This window comes from Chiloscyllium plagiosum, chromosome 6, assembly GCF_004010195.1.
Source record: "Chiloscyllium plagiosum isolate BGI_BamShark_2017 chromosome 6, ASM401019v2, whole genome shotgun sequence".
NCBI classification, from domain to species: domain Eukaryota; kingdom Metazoa; phylum Chordata; class Chondrichthyes; order Orectolobiformes; family Hemiscylliidae; genus Chiloscyllium; species Chiloscyllium plagiosum.
In genome coordinates this window covers 16,246,914-16,271,439 of record NC_057715.1, presented here as the reverse complement: position 1 = coordinate 16,271,439, position 24,526 = coordinate 16,246,914, and the positions used below count along the sequence as shown (strand labels likewise).

Below are 24,526 nucleotides of genomic sequence, written 5' to 3'. Positions count from 1 at the left end.
TTTTGTAAAAGAACCAAATGCAACGTGAATAAGAGCTTTTTGAAACAACAAGTAATTAGGGTTTGGGATGCACTAACTGAAATTGTGGTTAATGCAGGTTAAATTGTGGCATTCAAGAGAGCTTTGGATTATTGTTTAAATAGAAACTATGTGCAAAGGAAGTTTATGGGGAGAAGGCAGGTGATTGGCACAAAGTTAAAAGCCAGTGCAGACCCAGTGGGTTCATTGGTCTCCTTCTGCACTCATAACAGTTCTGGGATTTGGAGACATTTGGTTAGGTGACCAAAGGCTTCTTCAAATAGGTTGGCTTTATGGAAGATGGTACGGCAAAGAACTATACATTGTCAACATTGTCCTTCAGTTGTGGTCAAAGTTATTAGCGTTGTTGTCACTAATGCTTCAGAAATGTTTACTGCAAATAATGATTGCACCTGATCTGTTGCTGCTATGATCATGCAAAGTAGAATCTTACTTAAGAAAATCTTCAGCATCTCTTCCATTTGACACAATACAGAATATGTGTGGTGATAAATTAGATTAGATTTCCTACAGTGTGGAAACAGGCCCTTCGGCCCAACTAGTCCACACCGACCCTCCGAAGAGTAACCCACCCAGCCCTTCTGACTAATACACCTGACACTGGGCAATTTAGCATGGCCAATTCACCTGACCTGCACATCTTTGGACTGTGGGAGGAAACCAGAGCGCCTGGAGGAAACCCGCGTAGACACAGGGAGAATGTGCAAACTCCACACAGACAGTCACCCAAGGCTGGAATTGAACCTGGGACCCTGGTGCTGTGAGGCAGCAGTGCTAACCAATGAGCCACCATGCCACCCTTTGATTGGTTCTAAAAAAAACAGAACATTTATGCTCATGAAAAGTTCAAGATGACACTGTCACATGGAAAATATTGCAGGGAAATATTTCAGTGCATGGAGATATGTAATTACATCAAGAATTAGAATCCCCAATATTGAACAAAATGACAAAAAGGCAGTTCAATAAATTGTAATATCATAGAACAGATTACCAAACCACCCAAGTCTCTAGGTAATGTAATTTTAATAGTTTTGGAAGGGGTGGCACGGTGACTGTGTGGAGTTTGCACATTCTCCCTGTATCTGCATGGGTTCCCTCCCACAGTCCAAAGGTGTGCAGGTTAGGTGAATTGGCCAAGCTAAATTGCCCATAGTGTTCAGGGGTGTGTAGGTTAGTTGCATTAGTCAGGGTAAATGTAGAGTAATAGGGTCGGGGAATGGGTCTGGGCGGGTTACTCTTCAGAGGGTTGGTGTGGACTTATTGGGCTGAAGGGCCTGTTTCCACACTGCAGGCATTTTATGATAAAACAATTCCATACCTGTCTACAGCTCCAAATGTGGTGACAGTAAATCATCTTTAAAGAAGCGAAATGCATTTACATAGCACCTTTCATGATCACCACATTCTCACAGTCCAACACTAGAACGTTTGCCTGCATTTTGTGCTCAAGTTCTGGTGTGGTATTTGAACCCACAAATATCTGATTCAGAGGCAAGAGTGTGACCTAATGAGCCATCACTCTCACATTTTATAGAATCTCATTTCAAATCTGACTTCAATATTTCAAAATTAAATCTAACAATGTCTATTTATCCTTCAGCTAATATCATGATTAACAGATAATCTGGCCATTATTTCATTGAGATTTGTGGGAACTTTCAATGGGTAAATTGACTGATGTGTTTTTTATTTAGAGCAATAACTTTTAAAGAATTTCATTGGCTGCAACTAATTTTAGGATATCCAGAAAAGCAAGCTTTACCGTATTGATGGTCGAGTATATTTGAACAAGTTTGAATTGTTTGCATTGAAAATGTAAATATATAGGTTTTTAATTTTTTGTGTGTGAGATTGCAATGAATTAGCAGCCTGTTACACACCTGGGACAGACTATTATGGGTCGGCAGACTGCTGCTGCTGCCCCCTCCTCCCAGAAATCAATAACCAGTGACAGACTGCGATGTAGCCCACCCCACAATTGAATTGTTCTGCAAGCAGGCTAAATGGGTGGAGAGTTGGACCTCTGTCCCCTGGTGGAAGGATGTTCCTTCCTCTGGAGCTGCTGACAGCACTAAGATTTGGGGTCACCGGGAATACAGTAAAGAGCACAAAGAAGGCACGATTGATCTCCGAGAGAAACATGTTAGAAGTGCTTAGCAAGAAGGTTTCGACCAGCTTGGATATAATTAGTGAGCATAGGCTATTGGACTGACTTCAACCAGAATGTATATTGGTATCACTGTGCTAGCCAAGAAATTGGCATTTATGCCAGGGAATCACCACTTTGGATTCAACAGAATGGTTTGCTCATGAATTTTAGAGAGGAGTTAATGTACAGGCCAGACTGAATAAGAATGGTCAATTTCCTTATACAAAGGACATTAGGGAAGCAGATGGGTTTTCACAACAGCCTGATCATTTCAGAGCCATCATTACTGATGCCAATTTATTTTAATTCTAGATGTATTTACTTAATTGAAATGCAATTGATGCTATATTACTGCATCCCAAAGTCTAGGAAACAAAATGCATGACCAAAAGACATTGAGCGGGACCAGTGCGCGAACCTTGAGGGGGCCCAGCATGGACATCAAGCGGGCCCAGAGTGAAGGAGAGCGAGCCCACTGTGGAATTCATGCGAGCCCAGTGTGGAAAAGAGTGGGCCCAGCAAAGACCTCAAGTGAGCCCTAACTCACTTTTCCAGGTCAGGCATTGGAATCGCTAGCTGCTACAAGAGCAGAGCCGACTTCAGTGAGGTAGGCCCAGCGGCAAAAGATGGTGCCCGAGGATCGGCAACTTTGTTTTTGGTTAGGTCCAGCATTAGCAGTGACAAAGCGATCGCAGAAGGGCATCGACAAGGTGGAACCAGTTGTGAGAGACCCACTCTGGTGTTGATTAGTCTGGAGGCGGCGAGGCGATAACGGCGTAGTATTGGCCCACTTGAGAATCAGAGACTTCGACATTGAACAAAGACAATTTACAGCCTAGGAACAGGCCCTCCAAGCCTGAGCCGATCCAAATCCACTGTCTAAACCTGTAGCCCAATTCCTAAGCATCTGTATCCCTCTGCTCCCCACCTACTCATGCATCTGTCCAGACACATCTTAAATGAATCTACCATGCCTGCCTCTACCACCTCTGCTGGCAACGCGCTCCAGACACCTACAACCCTCTGTGTGAAGTACATGCCGTGTGCATCCGCTGTACACAGCGATGAAGCAGTGGCGGAGGGATTACAGTGCAGGCGTCGTTGATGGTGGTGAGCTGGCTCAGAACCAATGGACTCTCTTTAAGCTATATTTTTTTCCTTCTTAAATGATCCAATGTCACTGAAGTTTAATAACCAATGAAAGCTTTTTACTGTATTCTTACTCCAAAATACACGTGGCAATAAAGCCATTCATTCATTGAAGTTGACCAACTGATAAAAGCAGGATTATTTCTCTCGCAAAAAACAATCAGGGAGGATAGTTACATAATTCAGATGATTTGCAATTCCTCTCATTTCTAGCACTGCAGCTTGCTAGTGGCTAAATTATGTAACATAAAGGAAGTGTCACCCTGTCTAGCTTTAATTAGCAAAGTGTTTTCTTTTGGAGCAAATATTATGTTCTGACCAAAATTTAAGGATGTGTAAAGTTAGAGCATTTACCTCTCTTTAAGAATTAAGTTTGAGATTTTGCTCTTCTTGGGAACATGCTTTCATCATCCTGAATTAGAAAAGCACAGATTTGTCACATCAGGAGCTAGAGCATGTGCCATTTGGATGCAGAACTGGCTCGAAGGTAGAAGACAGAGGGTGGTGATGGAGGGTTGTTTTTCAGACTGGAGGCCTATGACCAGTGGAGTGCCGCAAGGATCTGTGCTGAGTCCACTGCTTTTCATCATAAATGTAAATGATTTGGACGTGAACATAGGAGGTATAGTTAGTAAGTTTGTAGATGACACCAAAATTGGAGGTGCAGTGGACAGCGAAGAAGGTTACCTCAGCGTACAATGGGATCTAGATCAAATGGGCCAATGGGTCGAGGAGTGGCAGATGGAGTTTAATTTATTTAAATGTGAGGCACTGCATTTTGGAAAGGCAAATCAGGGTAGGACTTATACAGTTATTGCTAAGGTCCTGGGGAGTGTTGCTAAACAAAGAACCTTGGAGTGCAGGTTCATAGTTCCTTGAAAGTGGAGTCACAGGTAGATAGAATAGTGAAGAAGGCGTTTGGTATTCTTTCCTTTATTGGTCAGAGCATTGATTATAGATCATGTTGCAGCTGTACAGGACATTGGTTAGGCCACGTTTAGAATATTGTGTGCAATTTTAGAGTCCCTCCTATTGGAAGAATGTTGTGAAACCTGAAAGGGTTCAGAAAAGATTTACAAGGATGTTGCCAGGGTTGGAGGATTTGAGCTACAGGGAGAGGCTGAATAGGCTGGGATTGTTTTCCCTGGAGCATCAGGGGCTGAGGGATGATCTGATAGAGGTTTATGAAGTCGTGAGGGGCATGGATAATAGACAAGGTCTTTTCCCCGGGGGGTGAGGGGGGGTGGAGAGAGTCCAGGACTAGAGCCATAGGTTTATGGTGAGTGGGGAAAGATTTAAAAGGGACCTAAGGGGCAACGTCTTCACACAGAGGGTGGTGCGTGTATGGGATGAGCTGCCAGAGGAAGTGGTGGAGGCTGGTACAATTACATTTAAAAGGCATCTGGATGGGTATATGAATAGGAAGGGTTTTGAAGGATATGGGCCAAGTGCTGGTAAATGGGACTAGATTAGGTTAGGATATCTAGTCGGCATGGACGAGTTATACCGAAGGGTCTTTTTCCGTGCTGTACTTCTATATGACACTGTGCAATGAAACTAATTTACAAACATCAGGTATTTTTAAGGATTCATGTGTCACTCACCAATTCCATTGTTGATAAACAAACTTACATCAACAGATTTAACTTTATAACTACCTTAGCTACAGTTGACTTCACCTTTGAGCTGAAGATATTTGTTTGTTATTCGGCAGGATTTCAAAATTTAAACCAGAAAGTATACTTAATGCAATTCAATTTGAAATTAAAAGAATGTGCAATGTTTAATGGCTTTGTGCTGGATAAAATTACAGTAAATACTTATACAAACTGTTATTTGTTGGATAGATCCGATCTATTTTAGAAGTGCAATCACAATTGTAATGTTGAAAAATATAGCAGCTAGTTTGCACACAGCAAATTCCCAGCAAAAGCATTATGATAATGGCCCCATGTTCTGTTTTTGTGATGCTAATTAAAGGATAAATATTGGCTTGGACATCAAGGATAATTCTTCTACTCTTCTTCAAAATACTGACCTTGAGATCTTTCATGACCACCTGAGAAGATTGACAGGACCTTGGTTTGATTTCAGCACTCCCTCAGCACAACGCTCTGGGACAAGTTTAGAGTGGTGCTGGAAAAGCACAGCAGGTCAGGCAGCATCCGAGGAGCAGGAAAATCGATATTTCGAGCAAACGCCCTTCATCGGGAAGGACTCCTGATGAAGGGCTTATGCCCGAAATGTTGATTTTCCTGCTCCTCGGACGTTGCCTGACCTGCTGTGCTTTTCCAGCACCACTCTAATCTTGACTCTAATCTCCAACATCTGCAATACCCACCTCCGGCTACAACGCTCTGGGTGTCAGCTTAGATAACCTGCTCAAGCATCTGGAATGGAACTTGAACTGATGACCGTTTGACTCAGGAAGTTACATTATGAAGCCCAAGTTGACCCAAGCTCTGACCGTGAAAAATTAAGATATGAACGATTAATTTCCTGCCCATTTACTGTAAGTGAACTAAATTTAGTTCCTACATGCTGGAAGCTTTAGATTTAGCAGTCATAGAGTCATAGAGATGTACAGCATATCCATATCGATCAGATATCCCAACTCAATCTAGTCCCACCTGCCAGCACCTGGCCCATATCCCTCTAAACCCTTCCTACTCGTATATCCATCCAGATGCCTTTTAAATGTTGCAATTGTACCAGCCTCCACCACTTCCTCTGGCAGCTCATTCCATACACGCACCAATAGCTTACAGAAACATTGTCTGTAAATTCTGCTGTCATTCTACTTAAGGAAAAGCCAAGGGCAGTACTTGGATGAGAAGATAGTTTTAAATTGTGGTTTGACAACATTTGAAAGGAAAATAATTTTGCAGATTTGCTGTCAGTGCCGTACAGCCAGTGATTTATTTGAGGCTGAAATTGAAACTTTGTTCAACTCAAATCGGCTGTTGGCCCTCAGTATGCGGAACATGCCAAGAGATATTGCAGTTTAGCATTACAGTCAGCGTAGTTCAATTACAGTTAAATGCAAACACTCATTTCATTTAGGAAAACTGCTCATGTGTTTCTTATCCAATAAAGTAAAGTTAATGAAAGACCTTTAAAAGACAGAATCAGGAGATCTACGCAATCACTGGAAAACAAATCCCCGAAGACACCTAAAATTTTCAAAAAGAGCCTCAAACTCTCAGCTGACAGCTTAAAAAAATGAGGTGAATTTCACATTTTAAAACTTGCTTTGGAATAATTATCTAAAAGCACTATTGACTAAACCTAATGTGCTTGCATGGGAAACTTAAGTTTTAAGCTACAGAATGTGATATCTCCCATTTATTCCAATCACCCATTGCACTCTCCAAGCAGGTACAGACATTTTAGCAAATAGTCTAATGATGCTCCCAGCTTCCAATGGATTGCCATGTCCCCATTGCACCAAGTAGAAACTTTCCATGATTTCTCAGGTGCTTTCCTCAGTTTTCAGAGAGTTCTGTAAATCTAGCATTGGTAGTAAAGTTGTTCAGACAAATCTCTTCCACTTAGCCATGCTAGATTGAATCCCCTGGAATCCTTAGATGATTACAACCTGCTGTTTGATGAGAGACAATCACACCTTGCATTCAGCTCATAAAGCCAAGCAGTCTTTTGTCTCTGCTGACCACACAGAACTGCTTCTGTTCGTCTATGATAGTCATTGATTTGTACGGAAGCCTGTAACCTGATCACAAAGTTTATTTTTCTCACTCCCCCATGGCAACATGAAACACATGTACATTGTATTCAGATACAAGTACTAATTCACTATTGTTGGTCTCAACTGTCTTTCACCTCAGAAGTAAATGAATGATTTATCACATATCTGTTTACATCAATACCTACAACACATTTCTGAGATTTTGGGAGATTCAGAGCCTATGTATTGGAAATTCAGGAGACAATTGCAGTTGTTTCCAAGTGTAAATACATTGCGCCTTCTTCTCAGTAATGCCTTCCTTTGATCTCTGACAATTAAATCACCCATGCTTACTGTCAAGCAGACTGCAGACTAGGTCGCATGACCTCTTCATGTACCAAACACCTAACAATATAATTCCAAAACACAATAGTTATTTTTAACTTTCATAATTGTAACACCAGCATCTTTTGGGTCCTGTTCAATAGCTTAAAACTCAACAACAGGAGTTAACATTTGGAATTATAGAATTCAATGGTGCAATAGCAATATATTACATTAATTATGCCAGGCTGGCTGTCTGTACAGTGTAACAAGGACTGCCACTAGTAACAAAATTAGTTCATTGGTTGTAAAACCCTTTGAGACAGCCTGCGGTTGTGAGAAGTGCTAAAATGAAAGTCTTTCATTTTATGGCACTAGTTTGACGAAGATCAGGAAGGGTATCTCTGGTGTCATGGACAACATTTATCCCTTGGGTAACACCATCAGATGCAAATTGTCTGGGTATTTATTTTGCACAATATAGCCACTGCTTCTCCCAGTACAACACTGTAACAGTAGCAGAGCTTTACGGGGACAATTGCATGGGTATCAGGAAAATGAATGGAGATTTCTGTCTACTTTGATACTTAGATAGTTCTTTCAAAGAAGTAGTTCAGGTATGATGGGGGGGAATGAATTCCTTCTACACTGTCTGATTTAATTCTGTGACTCACAAATGAGAAGTGACTACCTCCATGAGATTCAGAATGTGATCTTTCATATTACAATGTGGTTTCCCAGTCCAGGCCACATGAATTATCATGAACAACAGATGGATAAGAGGAAAATAAAATCAAATTAATACAACATTTATATTTTTAAAAATCCTCTCCAATTTCGGTCTTTGTAAAGACCCAGTCTTACAGAGGAAGGGCAGAGAAGAAAGGAGAATGTTTTCAGCCTTGCTGGGTCAACTTGTGGGATCAGGCAGTGGGGGGAGGGGATGGCGGAAGAAAAGGAGTAAAACCTTTGTTAATCACACTGGGTTGCCTCTTGTTGAATCAGCAAAGAAATTGTACTGCTATTCTTGGACAGGATCTCTGTTAACCCTTTTAATGCTGTGCTAGCTGAAGTTGCTGAGGACATATGCATACTTTGGCAAAAGCAAAGGGAAAAGTGACAGAAATTTTGAAGTAAATAACAGTGTTTAAATCATTTCCTTGGTAATTTCCCTCAATTCCTACTCAGTCCCATTTCACACATGAATTGGAGTTGGAACAAACTTAAGCAGTGACTGCTGCCATCTACGGGTGTGTTATACAAATGACAGCCTCAGAACAAAAATCCTCCAGAGATGTATATTTTCTTGCAAAAGTCATTTGTCTCTTTTATTAAGGAGCTGAATTGAGAAAATTCAAAACAGGGGAGTCATCACTTTTTTCTTTGAAGATTTCAGAATTAATTGTATTGAAGAAAGCTCTTCTTATGCAGTGAGTTATAACAGAATGGCTGATTTCTCCCACAGGATCTCTGAAATTGGTAATTACAGCATGGGATGTGTAGGCATAGAATCTAATCCTACACCATGTGAAGGAACTGCTGGTAACCATTAAACCAATCTTCATATTGATAATTTTGGAATAAATTTGCATGATTGTCTGTCCTTTGAAAAATAACAATCTGGACATGATAAAATTACTGTTTGTGAGATCTTGCTGTGCACAAATTGACTGCTCCATTTGAACAGTGATTGCACCTCAAAAGTAAAAGGTCACTGGCTCTTTGTGGCTTTTTGAAGTCATGAATAGGGTGATGGAATACTTTTCATTCTAAAATTTAATATAGTGGATCAGCAAATATTGAACACTCTGCTATAAGTCTCAAAATCTGCCTGTCTAAGGGTGTTGTTTGGTTAATTCGGAGTTGGAAATGTGGCTTCTCTTCTGTGTCTTGATGCACACCCACCTTTGCAACTGTACACTGTGATGCAAAAATGTTGACCAGTAAATATTTGCATCTCTACCATGCCTTTCAAAACCTCAGGGTGTTTAAAGTATTTTTAAAGTATGGTTGCTGCTGTAGTATAAGAATTGCAGCAGCTCTTCTTTCAAATAGAAACCAAAAGGACTGTGGATGCTGTAAATCAGAAACAAAAACAGAAATTGCTGGATAAGCTCAGCAGGTCTGACAGCAGACCACTCTGAGAAAAGGTCACCGGACCAGAAACGTTAACTCTAATTTCTCTTCACAGATGCTGCCAGACCTGCTGGGGTTTTCCAGCAGTTTCTGTTCTTGTTTCTTTGAAACAGTCTTGTTGGAATATTTACATCCACCTAAGTGGACTGGTGGGACCTCAGTTGCACATATCACCCGAAAGGTAGCACTTCCAAGACTACAGTAATCCCTTCATCCTACATTGGAGCATCAGCTTAGATCTTGTATTCAAATCTGTCAATGGGCCTTGAATCCACTCACCAAGGCTAGTACTTGTTTGTTGTTTAGCAGTAGTTAATATAGTTGCCTTTTGAGTAAACTGGGTTTTAGAAATGGGGCAAACACAAACAGATATGAATGTGATTGAAGCTGGATCATTTTAATTGCACAACTGAATACTTTTTTGTCTCTCTTTTTAGTACAATGTCCAAGTATTGACCAAGTTAGCGGCAGAACTGAATAAGTATATGCTTGATAAAGAGACGGACGACACTAGTAATATCTTGATATCACCAATGCCAGGATCAGTTGTCACCATTGGTGTTGCTCCTGGGGATCGGGTAAGCAGCATTATGATAGCTTCCATTTGTTGCTGGTCTTGATGATTGTTCTTACTGTGCATTACCAATGTATTAATCTTTACAATATTTTGTTTCTCTCATTGTACCACAAGCTTTTACTTGATTAACTGTATTGTTTCTGTGCCCCACCACATTGCTTTTCCAATACTTCACAGTTTTTTTTGCAATGTACGATTATCGCTCAATTTCAGTTATATTGTATTTCTGAATAATATTGCTTATTTAGTAGACCTTGGATTAAAACACATCAACCTGCCTCTTAAACTTCTGACATTATTTAATGTATGTAAGATGAGAGTTTAGTTGCATTCAGCGGTGGACCTCAGCTGAGGATTCATTTATGCTCCCTCAAAAAGTATCAAATTGAAACTATAGTGTTTGGTTTTGGAGGTTTGTGCTGGTAATGCATATCTGTGTGGCTATAAGCTTAGAAAGTGTGTAATGACTAGACTCTAGTTCTACCATTCGCTATTTGGATATCTGATGTGTCATAAACGTATGTGCAACCTGATTAGATACAGTTCTGAGTAACAACTAGCAGGTATCTTATCACACCTCACTTAACTAGAGCTTTGAGGTGTCTTTTAATTCAATAGCCCACTGATTTTACATTAGATTTAAACTTTCTGTGCGCCATAACAAGCGTAAACTGCAAAGTGAAGTTGCATGTGGTCCAAGTGTACTGGCTAGATGGATAGAGAATTGGATGGGCAACATGTGACAGAGAGTTGCAGTGGAAGGGAGTTTCTCAAGATGGAGAACTGTGACCAGTGGTGTTCCACAGGGATCCGTGCTGGGACCACTTGTTTGTGATTTACATAAATGATTGGGAGGAAGGCATAGATGGTCTGATGAGCAAATTTGCAGATGACATTAAGGTTGGTGGAGTAGCAGATAGTGAAGGGGACTGTCAGAGAATGCAATAGAATATAGATAGATTGGAGAGTTGGGCAGAGAAATGGCAGATGGAGTTCAATTGGAACAAATGCAAGGTAATGCATTTGGAAGATCCAATTCTAGAGCGAACTATACGGTAAATGAAAAAATCCTGGGGAAACTTGATGTACAGAGAGATCTGGGTGTTCAAGTCCATTGTACCCTGAAGGTGGCAACGCAGGTTGATAGAGTGGTCAAGCCGGCATGTGGGTATTGAGTACAAGAGTTGGAAGGTCATATTACAGTTCTATAGGACTTTGGTTTGGCCACATTTGGAATACTGAGTACAGTTCTGGTTTCCACATTATCAGATGTATGTAGATGCTTTGGAGAGGGTCCAGAGGAGGTTCATCAGGATGTTGCCTGGTATGGAGGGCACTAGCTATGAAGTGAGGTTGACTAGATTAGGATTATTTTCATTAGAAAGATAGAGGTTGGGGTGGGACGTGATAAAGGTCTACAAAATCATGAGAAGTCTTGACAGGGTGGATAGCAAGAAGCTCTTTCCCAGAGTGGGAGACCCAATTACTAGAGGTCACGAGTTCAAGGTGAGATGGGATAAGTTTAGATTAGATTAGATTACTTACAGTGTGGAAACAGGCCCTTCGGCCCAACAAGTCCACACCGACCCGCCGAAGCGAAACCCACCCATACCCCTACATTTACCCCTTACCTAACACTACGGGCAATTTAGCATGGCCAATTCACCTGACCTGCACATCCTTGGACTGTGGGAGGAAACCGGAGCACCCGGAGGAAACCCACGCTGACACGGGGAGAATGTGCAAACTCCACACAGTCAGTCGCCTGAGGCGGGAATTGAACCCGGGTCTCTGGCGCTGTGAGGCAGCAGTGCTAACCACTGTGCCACCGTGCCGCCACGGTAAGGGAGATATGTGTGGCAAGTTCTTTATGCAGAGAGTGGTGGGTGCCTGGAACGCATTGCCAGTGGAGGTGGTAGAGTAGGCACGATAGCGTCATTTAAGATGTATCTAGACAGATAGATGAATGGGTAGGGAGCAGAGGGATACAGATCTTTGGAAAATAGGTGACAGGTTTAGACAGAGGATCTGGATCAGTGCAACCTTGGAGGACCGAAGGGCCTGTTCCTCTGCTGCAATTTTCTTTGTTTTTTTTTGCAATTTCTAATGCAGTCTCTGTGAATAAACACTTAGCATTGAGAATTAAATTTTAACATGTTGCTTTCTGAAGTTAGATTTTTAAATAGTAATTTGCACTGGGTATGCTGTAAACTTTAACAAAGCTTCTTTTAATCCTTTCAATTATCCTGTAGCTATTTGGATACAGATGGCGTCAATCCAAATTGCCTGTGCCACCACTCTATCAGCTTTAGATTGGTGGCAGAGCACTGGGACCAGGATACCCCTGGATGGGCTGTTTAACAGAAAATACGATCTATTTACTAATCAAATAAATCCTATTCACTATACAAACAGCACTTGTCTAAATAGCTCACATCAGTCTACATAGTCTATATTGAGTCTCTATAAGCGACAGAATACAGAACCCCATCTGCTGCAAAGACTCCAGCGAAAAGCATAGCTACATAAATAAATGATATGTGCAGAGTCAATCCCATTTACTTACAATAGCGCGGTCTCCAGGCATGATTCATGAGGAAATTAGCCAATCACTTCTGCTTGGAGTAGTTGTATTGTTACTTGCAGCTTCCTTCACTCCAGTGTTTGTTCCCTGCCTCATCCACTCCCATTACCGGAGGTTGATGTTTCAATTATTAAGCTCCTGGAATTCTTTTGAATTCCATCAAACTTTGACACCTTTGCTTTCAAACTCCAGTAGTTCCACCTTTTCCTGATCATCTCTTCTGACTTTCGCATTCCCCCCAACTTCCTTTTACTCACTGAACATCCATCTCTCTTCTTGCAAAAGCATTTTGGCATGTTCTTTTCAATGTTCTTTGAGAAGCTAGAAGAATTCCCAAGAATACAGCTAGTAGGAGCAAGTGCAGATCAAGCTTGTTCCACCATTTAATATGATTACAATTGATTTGAACACAAACGCTACCTTTCAGCCCATTCCCCATATTCTTTGATTCCCTGAAATCAAAAATCTGTCTATCCCAGTTTTAAATTTATTCAATGATGCAGCATTCATAACCGTCTAGGGGAAAAAAATTTCAAAGATTCACAACTCTCCGAATGAGGTAGTTTTTCCTCATCTCCGACGTAAATGATTAGCCTCATATTCTGATACTGTGCCCCCCCGTACTTTAGATTCCCCAACTGGCAAGAACAAATATCTCAGCTCCTGCCCCTAAAACAATATGCAATCACTTCTCATTCTTCTGAACACCAGCGAATGTAGGCCCCATTTATTCAGCCTCTCATCCCAATCACTCCAGGAACTAATTTAGTGAACCTATGCTGTTCTGTCTGCAGTGCAAGTATATCCTTTAGTTTATTTCTGCATTCCTTGTGCAAGCACACTTAAATCTCTTTGAACATCAAGACTTACAGCTTTTGCAGCTTTTTAAAAATATTCTGCCTTTCTATTCTTACCAAAATAAATAACTTCACAGTTCCCCATACTATACTCTATCTGCCCTCTTATTGCCCACTCAGTTAAGCTCCGTTTGTAATGATTGTAACGAGCTGTTAACCTGGTCCAATCAGGGATCTGCAGCTGACAGATATAAACAGGAGTATACCCGGTGCCAGGTTGACCTCCGGGGTGGGGGAAGGTGAGGCACGGGCGCCAGTCGGCCGGTGGACAGTCTTTTGGGTTTGGTTCCCTGTCCAATTCTACTTTGATTTAGCCCCTGCCCTCCCCTTCACTGTTTGATCACACAGCATTGCCCTTTGATGTGAAGGGCACTGCTTGTCACAGGCCACTCGGGTGTTTCCTTTCTTCCTGGTGGTGGAAATTGAATAAAGATTCGTACACCTTGTGTCTCTCACTGTGTCTCACACCTGCACACACACAACATGGGTGCTGGGGAAAACAATAAGCACTACCGCAGTGAGGCGGTAGTGTGGGGGTAAAAAAAAGGAAAAAGGAAAATAAACAGGAGTGTATGAGGTTCTGTTCACTCTTGAGAGGTGGCTCTGAGGAAGCTGGAGCAGTGTCTATGCATGTGTAAATGAAAGGTATCTTGGTGACGAGATGTAGCCTCTGTGGAGTTATTTCACCATCTATATCTCTTTTTGCAGCCCTTCTGTGCCCTCTCCACAACTTACATTTCCACCAGGCTTTGTATCATCCACAATTGTGGATACATCACTCTTTGTCTCTTCATCTAAGTAACTAATTAAGATAATAAATAGCTGAGTCTCCAGTACTAATCCTTGAGGCATTCCACTACTTACTGCCTGTAAACTTGAAAATGCTCCACTTTCTGCTGACTGTCTGTTGACCAATCCCCCAACCTGTGCTAATATATTACCCGAACTCCATGAGCACCTACCTCACCTATTAATCTTTTATATGGCATCCTACCAAATGTGTTTTGGAAAGCCATGTATCCTATACCCATTGGTTGCCCTTTATCTACTCTTATACTTATATTCGTAAAACGCCCTAACAAATTTGTCAAATAGGACTTTCCCTCATTAAAACTATGTTGACTTGTTCTAATTATACTATTTTAAAAGCTTAGAGGGATATGAACAAAGACTGATAGGTAACAATAGAAAGTATTAGAAACAAAACATTACAAAGAGTTAAGCAAATCTTACTGATCACTGTTAATGACCTGGACTTGATTATACGGGGCAGAATTTCAAAAGTTTGTCAATGATACAGAACTCAGGAATGTAGCAAACAATCAGGCATGATAGACACAGATATCAAGGGGCTATAGATAAAGTGCTAAACTGTGAAGACATGTAGCATTCAGGCCCTTGAATCTCTCTGCTGTTCTAGACTTTGGCTAATCATAGAATAGAATCATAGAATCCCTACAATGTGCAAAGAGGTCATTCACCCATTGAGTCTGCATTGACCCTCTGAAGAGCATCCCATCCAGACCCAGCCTCTGACCCTATCCCTGTAACCCTGCATTTACCATGACTAGCCCTAGAGACTATGGGACAATTTGGCCTGGCCAATCCACCTAACCTGCACACCTTTGGATTGGAGCACCTGGCAGAAACCAATGCAGATCCAACTGTTCAGTATTGGCAGGGAGGGTAGATAGGACTGTGGGGATTCAACAGTAAGATGTACACAGGAGTGTGTAGTGTAATTTGAGCAAGCAAAATTTGAAATGACATTCAATAGGATAATACATCCAGAATTTCAGCCATAACTAGAGCCAATGACCAAAACAACATGGACTCCACCAATAATTTTCTTTCTCTTGTTATCTAGATAAAGACTTGTTAACTTACAGAATTATAGAATCATATAGTACAAAAGAGGATCTTCAGCCCATCAAGTTTGTACAGCCAAAAATAACCATGAGTACACTAATCCCACTTTCCAGTATCTGACACATACCCTTGAATATTAAGACACTTAAAGTGCTCATCTAAGGTTTAAAAGGTTTTTAAAAGGTTGTTAGGTTAACTATCTTATCAACCTGCTCTATTGTCTTCAGGAACCTGTGTTCCTCTAAACTTTCTCATGTCCTGTCATTCATTGAGTACTCCCTTGTCTTGTTAATTCTTCCAAAATGCATCACCTCACAGGGTTAAATTCCATCTACCTCTGATCTGAACATCTGATCAAGCTGTCTATATCCTCGTGTAACCTAAGACGTTTTTTGTCAATGTCAACCACCTGGCCAAACTTGGTGTCATCTGAAAACTTACTTATCGCTGTCCCGACATTCTCATCTAGATTATTTATAAAGTTATTGCAAACAATAATGGATCCAGTACTGATCCCTGTGGTATGCCACTGGACAATGGCCTTCAGTCATGCAAACAGCCTTCTACCAACACCCTCAGCATCCTGTTGCCAAGCCAACTGTGGAGCCAACTTGCCAAGTTTTTCTCGATTCCATGTACCTTTTACCTTCTTTAGTAAATTCTCATGAAATCCGTATTAACGACATCAACTGCACTACCATCATATACATACTTGGTCACCTCCTCGAAAAATTCATCCATATTAATTAGGCATGACCTCGCCCTTTGATCCAGTCTTGCTGACTACCTCTGATTAAATACTGCCTCTCCAAGTGGATTATGTCAACTGGAGTTAGACTCTGGTCTGTAGTTCTCTGATCTATCTCTATCACCCTTCTTGAAAAAGTGGAGCCATGTGAACTGCTTACCAGTCCTCAGGCAGCACCCCAAATATGGCCAAAGAGGAATTAAAAATGTGTGTCAGGGTTCCTGGGATTTTCTTCTTTGTCTCCCACAACAGCCCGGAATCTTCTGGATCTGGGGATTTGTCCACTTTTAAACCTGATGAAACCTCCAATACCTCCTCATTCCCTATGTTAATCTTCTCAAGAACATCACAGTCTATCATCTTCTTGAATTCTGCACCTACATCTTTCTTCTGCTGAGTCCAAAGCACTTTAATTGAGCACTTTTTATTTTGCTGAGGAAATGCAGTCGTCAGAGAATCCAAGTTGTTTGGATTAACTGGAGAGTGAATGAAAGTGTGGCATGGGAGTGGGAGGATGGTGTTTAGTGATGAAGTACCAACTTGTGGTCTCAACTTCACATTAACAGCAAAATGAGAGGAAGAGATGAAATGGTATGCACCAACGCCATTTTTCGAGTGCACCAGATATGTAATATCAGCCTGTGTTTCCACACCAATGCAAAGGGTAGAGCATTACTTTTCCATTAGTGGCTAATGTTGATGTGGATGTTGAGACACTTGTGGTGAAAGTTGTCTGTATAAATCTCGAGGTTCATTTAATTTAAAAATAAATGAAAAGAGTTGACAGGATAGTTAGCCCTATGTAATGAGCCATCATCATTTTTTTTAACTTGTTTTTGTTCTATACTTTAATCAGAACCACAAATACTAAGTTTGTCCGTTGTCTGGGCCTACACCAATTTAACCTTCTGATTAGATTAGATTCCCTACAGTGTAGAAACAGGCCCTTCGGCCTATCAAGTCCACACTGACCTTCTGAAGAGTAACCCACCCAGACCCATTCCCTCTGATTAATGCGCCTAACACTATGGGCAATCTAGCACGGCCAATTCACCTGACCTGCACATCTTTGGACTGTGGGAGGAAACCGGAGCACCCGGAGGAAACCCACGCAGATACAGACAGTCACCCGTGGCTGGAATTGAACCTGGGACCCTAGCGCTATGAGGCAGCAGTGCTAACCACTGAGCCACAGTGCCACCCTTCTGTTGCCACCTTGGAACAAAATAGTAACATTTAAGCCTTATATGTGGTAGTACGCAAGGGGGCAAACTAAGGCTTTGAGTTTAAGAAGTGGAGTTTAAAACTGCACCAAATCTCACAGATTGTATCTCAGTGCATGCTTGAGATGAAATTAGAAATATATATTGCACAGCTGGCATCAAACTTTATGTACAGTATTGGCTAGCTGCCTTCGTGTGACGTTTCCTTAGCCTCAACAATTGATTTCCAGTCACCATTCACTTATGACATATTGTTGTTTTGGGAGCATGGTTAACAGGATTTTCCTTGTAGGCTGTTGTTGTAAAGAATTTATACTGGCAATTACAAGCACAGCAATTATCAGAGGAAGTAATTATTTTGTGTGGTGTTTAAGTGAAATTTAATATTTGCTGTCGGATCTTATGGTGAAAAGTTAATGTAGTCTTAACTTATTGTATGCTATAGAAAATAATAGTTTCTAAAATACAGCCACGTCTAGTTATGAAGCTGTCATTAGGAATGAATATTCTTGCACAGAAAATCCACAGTAGTTGAAACAAAAAGAAATGGGAGGTGCAGTGACTCGGAGACTAGCATTGCTGCCTCACAATGCCAGAGACCCGGGTTTGATTCCACTCTTGGGTGACTGCCTGTGGAGTTTGCACGTTCTCCCTGTGTCTGTGTGGGTTTCCTCCAGTTTCCTCCCATGGTCCAAAAATGTGCAGGTTAGGTGGGTTGGCTATGCTAAATTGCCAATTGTCCAGGGATGTGTAGGCCAGGTGGATTAGCCATGGGAAATGCAGGGTTAAAAGGATAAGTTAGGGGGCTGGGTTTGGGTGGGCTGATCTTCAGAAGGTTGGAGTGGACCTGATGGGCTCAATGGCCTGCTTACACACTGTAGGGATTCTTTGATTTTAAATCCCTTTGTATAAGGAGAAAATATGCAAGAACTCGGGCTAAGGTAAAGTGTTGGTTTGTTCACTGTGCCTGCCTCTGTTGTGTGAACATAACTGGAACAACACTGATGTACTGTGAGTGCTTTGACAAGAAAAGTGCTATTTGCATGATTTGCATTTCCCTTAGTACACAACCAAATTTAACTTCAATTTTGAGAGAATGGCAAAATCTCTAGGATACCTTTGTGTGCAAAGTGAGGTTAGCAGAGGAGCACAAAATGTGTGAAGCAAAATGTGGTGTTCCACAAGGAGTAGACTGGGAGTGAGGCCAATTTGATAAAGGATGTGCTCCTCTTCTTACTGCAGCTGTTTTTTTGCTGGAAGCTTTGAACAGCAAACATAATCTGTGCTGTGGTGACCCTGCGCTTATTGCTGGTGTTAATTACGCAGCTTTAATTACAAAAACACACTGGTGATGTTGAAAAGGATTTAGTTAATTCCTTCCTTTTTAGTATCAGCCTCTTGAATTAAGGCTGAGCCTCAAGTCAGTGCCAGCTATCTGTGTAAAAGTAAGTGGTGGGGACAACTGCCTCTGATTACTCATTGTGCTTGTCCATCAGAGGAACCTACTTCACATTGTACAGCTGCACAGCTTTGGATGAATAGGGGGCTGCTACTCTATAATAAATGTTCTGCCTTCCTATGTTTTATAATTTTCTTTGGGAAGTGAGTGGGCGGAGTTGGAGGATCTTCCCATTTGGTGAGGCATTTCAGAGCAGTACAGTTGGTATTTCTTGTAAAAACAATGGCTCACTGGTTATGTGAATAGTCTTCAGGAAAAGGCTGGAAACATGATACTGCAGTAAAGCAACCTGCTTTCAATACTGGACCTGCTTCAGTTAAAATGAACGTACAATAGCATGCTGGAACGTTCATATCCAGGAAATTGGTAACAGGAGAAAATCATTCAGACCTTCAGTCCTCTTCTGTCAGTTTAATTTCTATTTGTCTTGGTTAGACGTTTAATACCTTTGCATAAGTGTATTGGATTGGGATGATTTTGTTTATTGATGTCCCAACTCAAAATGTTAAGTTAAATTTTGATCAATTTAGTTAGAAAACAAGTCTTTAGTTCCCACACTCTGCTAGAATTTGATCCCAGCTTTCCTGGTCTTTTCTGTGACTATGTAATTTTAATTTAAATTGTCTGTTCATTGATACACTCTGAGCTGATGACAAACAAATACATCATTTGAACTAAAGTGTTGTGGAAGACAACACTCTGTAAGAAATATGAGGTGCTGGAGAAACTCAGCAGGTCTGGCCGCATCTGTGGAGAGAGAAACAGAGTTAGCGTCTCCAGTCCAAAGTGACACTTCTTCAGAGAAGAAGCTGCTGAGTTTCTCCAGAGTTGACTGTTTTTATTTCAGATTTCCAGCGGCTGCAGCATTTTGCATTTCCTACATTCAGCCGTAGAATCTTCTGTTTAGATTAGATTAGATTCCCTACAGTGTGGAAACTGGCCCTTCGGCCCAACCAGTCCACACCGACCCTCCGAAGAGTAACCCACCCAGACCCATCTCCCTTTGACTAATGCACCTAACACTATGGGCAATTTAGCATGGCCAATTCACCTGACCGCACATCTTTAGATTGTGGGAGGAAACCGGAGCACCCGGAGGAAACCCACACAGACACGGGGAGAATGTGCAAACTCCACACAGACAGTCGCCTAAGGCTGGTATCGAACCTGGGACCCTGGTGCTGTGAGGCTGCAGGGCTAACCACTGTGCCGCCCCAAATACTCGAAGATCAGAAGGGCATCATTCCGTTCCTTCAATCCACTCCACCAATCAATAAGGTCATTAATCTTGTTTGTTAAAACCAATTTCCAGCACTATCCATGTATCATGTAACATTTTTAATATGTAGAAATCTATCAATCTTATCTTGAATGTAATAAATGACTGAGCCTCCGCAGCTCGCTGGGGCAGAGAAATCGAGATTGCCCGAGTGAAGAAATGCCTTCTTATCTCAGATTTAAATGGCCTGCCTTTCTGAGACTCCGTCTCCTGATTCTAGAATCAGGACAGAGCCAAATGGCCTTTCTGCCTCTAACCTGTCGAGCCTTGTAAGAATTTTGTATGTTTGAGTCTTCGAAACTCAAGAGAAAACAGCTCATTTACTTCAAACACAAGAACTCAAATTGCTGGAAAAACTCAGCAGGTCTGGCAGCACCTGTGGAGAGAAATCAGAGTTAATGTTTTGGGTCCAGTGACCCTTCTTCAGAATTCAGGTTTTCTGTACACAGATGCTGAGATTTTCCAGCAACGTCTGTTTTGGTTTCTATTACTGATTGCCAGCATCTGCAGTTCTTTCAGTTTTTAGCCCAGTTTACTTAATCTTTCCTCAGGACGATCCCTCCATCCCAGGAATTAGTTTGGTGAACCTTTGTGAAAGGTATATATTTATAACCTTTATGGCAAGCATTTGCATGGGTGAGGAGACCGAAACTGCACACAATACCTCTCACCATGACTTTGTAAAATTGCAGCAAGGCATGTTTACTCCTATACTCAGAACCTAAACCCAAATACTTATGAAATGTGTGCTTGTGCATTGCGTTGCAAACAGTGATTAAATTGGACTGGACCACCTTAAAATATTGTGACAGCTCTTTTCCTTTGAAAGGCTCAATAAGCGTCGGAGAAAGGCAGTGCTGGTAGCATAGATATGTACATGGGATAATTGAATGCAACTTTCTGCATTCACACTTGTCCCATTCACTCAGTCCCCCTACCACTCCAACTCTATCCTCCTACTCCACCTTCTAGAATACGCACAGCAGAAAATTGTTGGTTGCTAATTCAAGTAGAGTTTAACAAAATTCCTCTGGGAGGAGCAGACAAAGTTTGGAGTTGCTAACCTGACACAAAATCTTACCTTCCATCATTTTGGGTTTCCTAGACCCCTTCCAACACCTACTTGAGCTTGTGCAAGCACTCAGCGTCTAGTATGACTTCAGAATGCAATTCCAGTTTGATCACACTCCTGAGAAAAATAAACTTCGATAATATTATCTCACCTACTGCTTTCATATCTACTCCCTCCTCCACCAATGTATGATGGTCGCACTCTGCCTCTTCTAAAAGATGCATTGCAGCAACTCATCAAGGCTTCCTCAGCAGCATCTTCCAAACTCCTGGTCCTTACCATCTAAAAGGACAAAAGTAAGCGCATTGGAACACGACCAGTTAGACCACACACCATCCTGGCTTAAAACTATAATCCCATTCCTTCACTGTCACTCTACCTGCACTGCAGGAACTCAAGAAAGGAAGCTCACCACCAGCTTATGGTCATTAGGGTTGGACAGAAATGCAGGCCTTGCCATGACACTTGTTTCTTGACGATCAATATTTTTAAAGATCTAAATAGTTGGTCCAGTTATAAATGAAAAAATAATATTAAATGGTTATTCTGGTAAATAGCAAATGAGAGGACTATGTAGGAGCCTGTGCTCCACTCAGACTATCTAATCATGGTGACCATTTGAATGTCATGATGTGAAACAACCACATTAAACTTGTGGAAGAAAAATCCAAAAGCAATTCACTGTGAATGTCTTGAGAGGAAAGCACTTATTTTTGCATAGTACCTCTCGTCACCTTCAGATGCCCAAACTGTTTTTAGTCATTGAAATTCTTTGGTGGGTCTTGTTATTATTGCAATGTGTGAAACCTTATGCAATTGAAAATTAGTCTAGGAGATGCAGCAAAATCTTACAAAGTGATGACTGCCTCAATAAAAAAACAGGTCCAGCTCTGGGAATGGAGGGTTTGAGTTATAAAAATAGGCTGGCTCTTTTTTCACTGCAGCATGGGAGGTTGAGGGGTCATCTTATAGAAGTTCATAAGATCATGAGGGGCATAGATAAGGTGAATAGCAAAGGTCTTTTCCCTAGAGTGAGGGTGTTCCAAACTAGAGGGGGGATATTTTTAAGGTGAGGGGCAATGTTTTTACACTGAGAGTGATTCGTATGTGGATTGAAGTGCCAAAGGAAGTGGTGGATGTAGGGACAGTTACAGTGTTTAAAAGACATTTGGATAAGTTCATGAATAGGAAAGGTTTGGAGGGATATGGGCCAAATGCAGGCAGTGGGGACTAGTTTAATTTGGGAACATGGTTGGCCTGGACTGGTCAGACTGAAAGGTCTGTTTCCGAGCTGTATGACTCTATGACTATGGATCAATGCTTATGACACAAGTCCAGCTGTTCTGGATCTGACTTTACCATTCTATATTTTATAGGGCGTTTGCTTCATTCAAAATAAGTTGGATAGATGTTAAATCCAAGGCATGGTTAAGGTTGGGTGAGGCTTCTGTTGGCTGGCTTACAATAAAATTAGAAGAGATTGCAGTGAAGCCTTGTGTTATTAATATGAGGTTTTATAAAATTGTAATGTTTTAATTTCTTTAATTTCGGGTAAAATGGAGAAATGACGGCAGTCATGTGATCTGTTCTAAATTCTATTAATGACAGTCTCACTGACTTGATTGCTAAAGGTTAAGTGGGACTCAGGTTATTTTGCTGTGAAGAAGATATAAGATAGTCACACCTTTAAACAATGACCAGAGCCAACTGGTTAAATAGATAGTCTTCAGGTGGCAGAGAGATGTTAAGAATGTCAGGCTTTTCGATGGTTATACTTTAAGCAATGCATTTAATTCCAAGATTGAATGGAGTTGGGGGTTGGTTCTAGAGTATAGCTTATCAGCACGTCCACCTGGATGCGAGATCTACGTGATTCTCTTTGTTAACATTGAGATGAGCTTCGAGAGGGGAGGATTGCATAGGATATTATTGCAGGATTGGGTTGCATGTCTTCCTGAAAAAAAAAGGTCAACTTTCATAGCCAGGTCAGTCTACAAGAATCCAAAAGAAAGAGAGCAGAGTCAGCAATATTCTTTAGTTCATCATGCAAGATGTGAGTGGGAGCTCACAGTTGGAACTAAGAACCCAAGGTGGTGAGGATTTAAAGGAAGGTAGATGATTCACCTAATTTTGGCTAGAGGGAGGAATTCCAGCATAACTCTCACTGTGAAAACCAATTCAGGGACTGAAGTTTCTGGTTGGAAAAAGAAGGAGCTAAGAATCACTTTTGATTTAGAATCACTTAGAACAGTACAGCACAGGAACAGGCTCATAATCATGTAATCGTGCTGAAGAAACCCAGTTTCATGTATTTGGTAATGGCGTGCATCCATTTTAATTTAGTCCTACCTACAACAAAACTTTGCATTATGTAGCACCAAAACTTTACAAAGTGCTCCAAGACTTTTCAAAGGTGTTGTTAGCAAATAAAGTATGATAGTGAACATTTGAACAGAAGTTAGGAAGGAGAGAACCAGAAGCTTGGCCAAAAGACTGCTTTTAAAGAACTTCTTTTCAAAGGAGCAATAGAGGTGGAGATATTCAGAGACAAAATTCCAGAATTGATGACTCAGGCAGCTGAAGGCATGGCAAGGTGGAGGGATAAAATTTGGGAATGCTGAAACTGTCAAGAGATCATGGAGGATTGCTGGCTACAGAAAGTGAAAGCGGTGAGGAAGAGTGATTCATAGGAGGGAATTTAAACCTTTTCTATTTCATCAAAATACACGGACATGTTGCATGTAGTGACACATCAATCAATCATATTACATTTTGTATTATTAACAGTGTTAACTGAAAATCCCTTGAAACAAGTGTTAAGTTTGAAAGGGAAGGTCCAGAGCCCTGTTTGGTTCTAACTGTTAATCGTGGGCCACAAGAAAACCATTTTAGGACATGATAAAAATGAGTACAATTACACTCCTTTATAGGTAAACACAATGACTGCAGATGCTGGAAACCAGATTCTGGATCAGTGGTGCTGGAAGAGCACAGCAGTTCAGGCAGCATCCGAGGAGCAGTAAAATTGACGTTTCGGGCAAAAGCCCTTCATCAGGAATAAAGGCAGAGAGCCTGAAACATGGAGAGATAAGCTGGAGGAGGGTGGAGGTGGGGAGAAAGTAGCATAGAGTACAATAGGTGAGTGGGGGAGGGGAGGAAGGCGATAGGTGGGGGGGGAGGGGTGAGTGTATAGGTGGAAAAGAAGAAAGGCAGGTAGGACAAGTCATGGTGACAGTGCTGAGCTGGAAGTTTGGAACTGGGATGAGGTGGGGGAAGGGGAAATGAGGAAACTGTTGAAGTCCACATTGATGTCCTGGGGTTGAAGTGTTCCGAGGTAGAAGATGAGGCATTCTTCCTCCAGGCGTCTGGTGGT

At 41.4% G+C, this 24,526-nt stretch overlaps 1 protein-coding gene across 1 annotated transcript in view; it reads left to right on the top strand.

Annotated features, from left to right (window-relative positions):
- pcca (propionyl-CoA carboxylase subunit alpha) overlaps positions 1 to 24,526 on the top strand; it is a 374,463-nt gene that overhangs the window by 328,639 nt on the left and 21,298 nt on the right. The window contains exon 22 of the mRNA XM_043691289.1: positions 9,923 to 10,063. Coding sequence (XP_043547224.1) covers positions 9,923 to 10,063 — 141 coding nt within the window. The remainder of the gene's footprint in view (positions 1 to 9,922; positions 10,064 to 24,526) is intronic.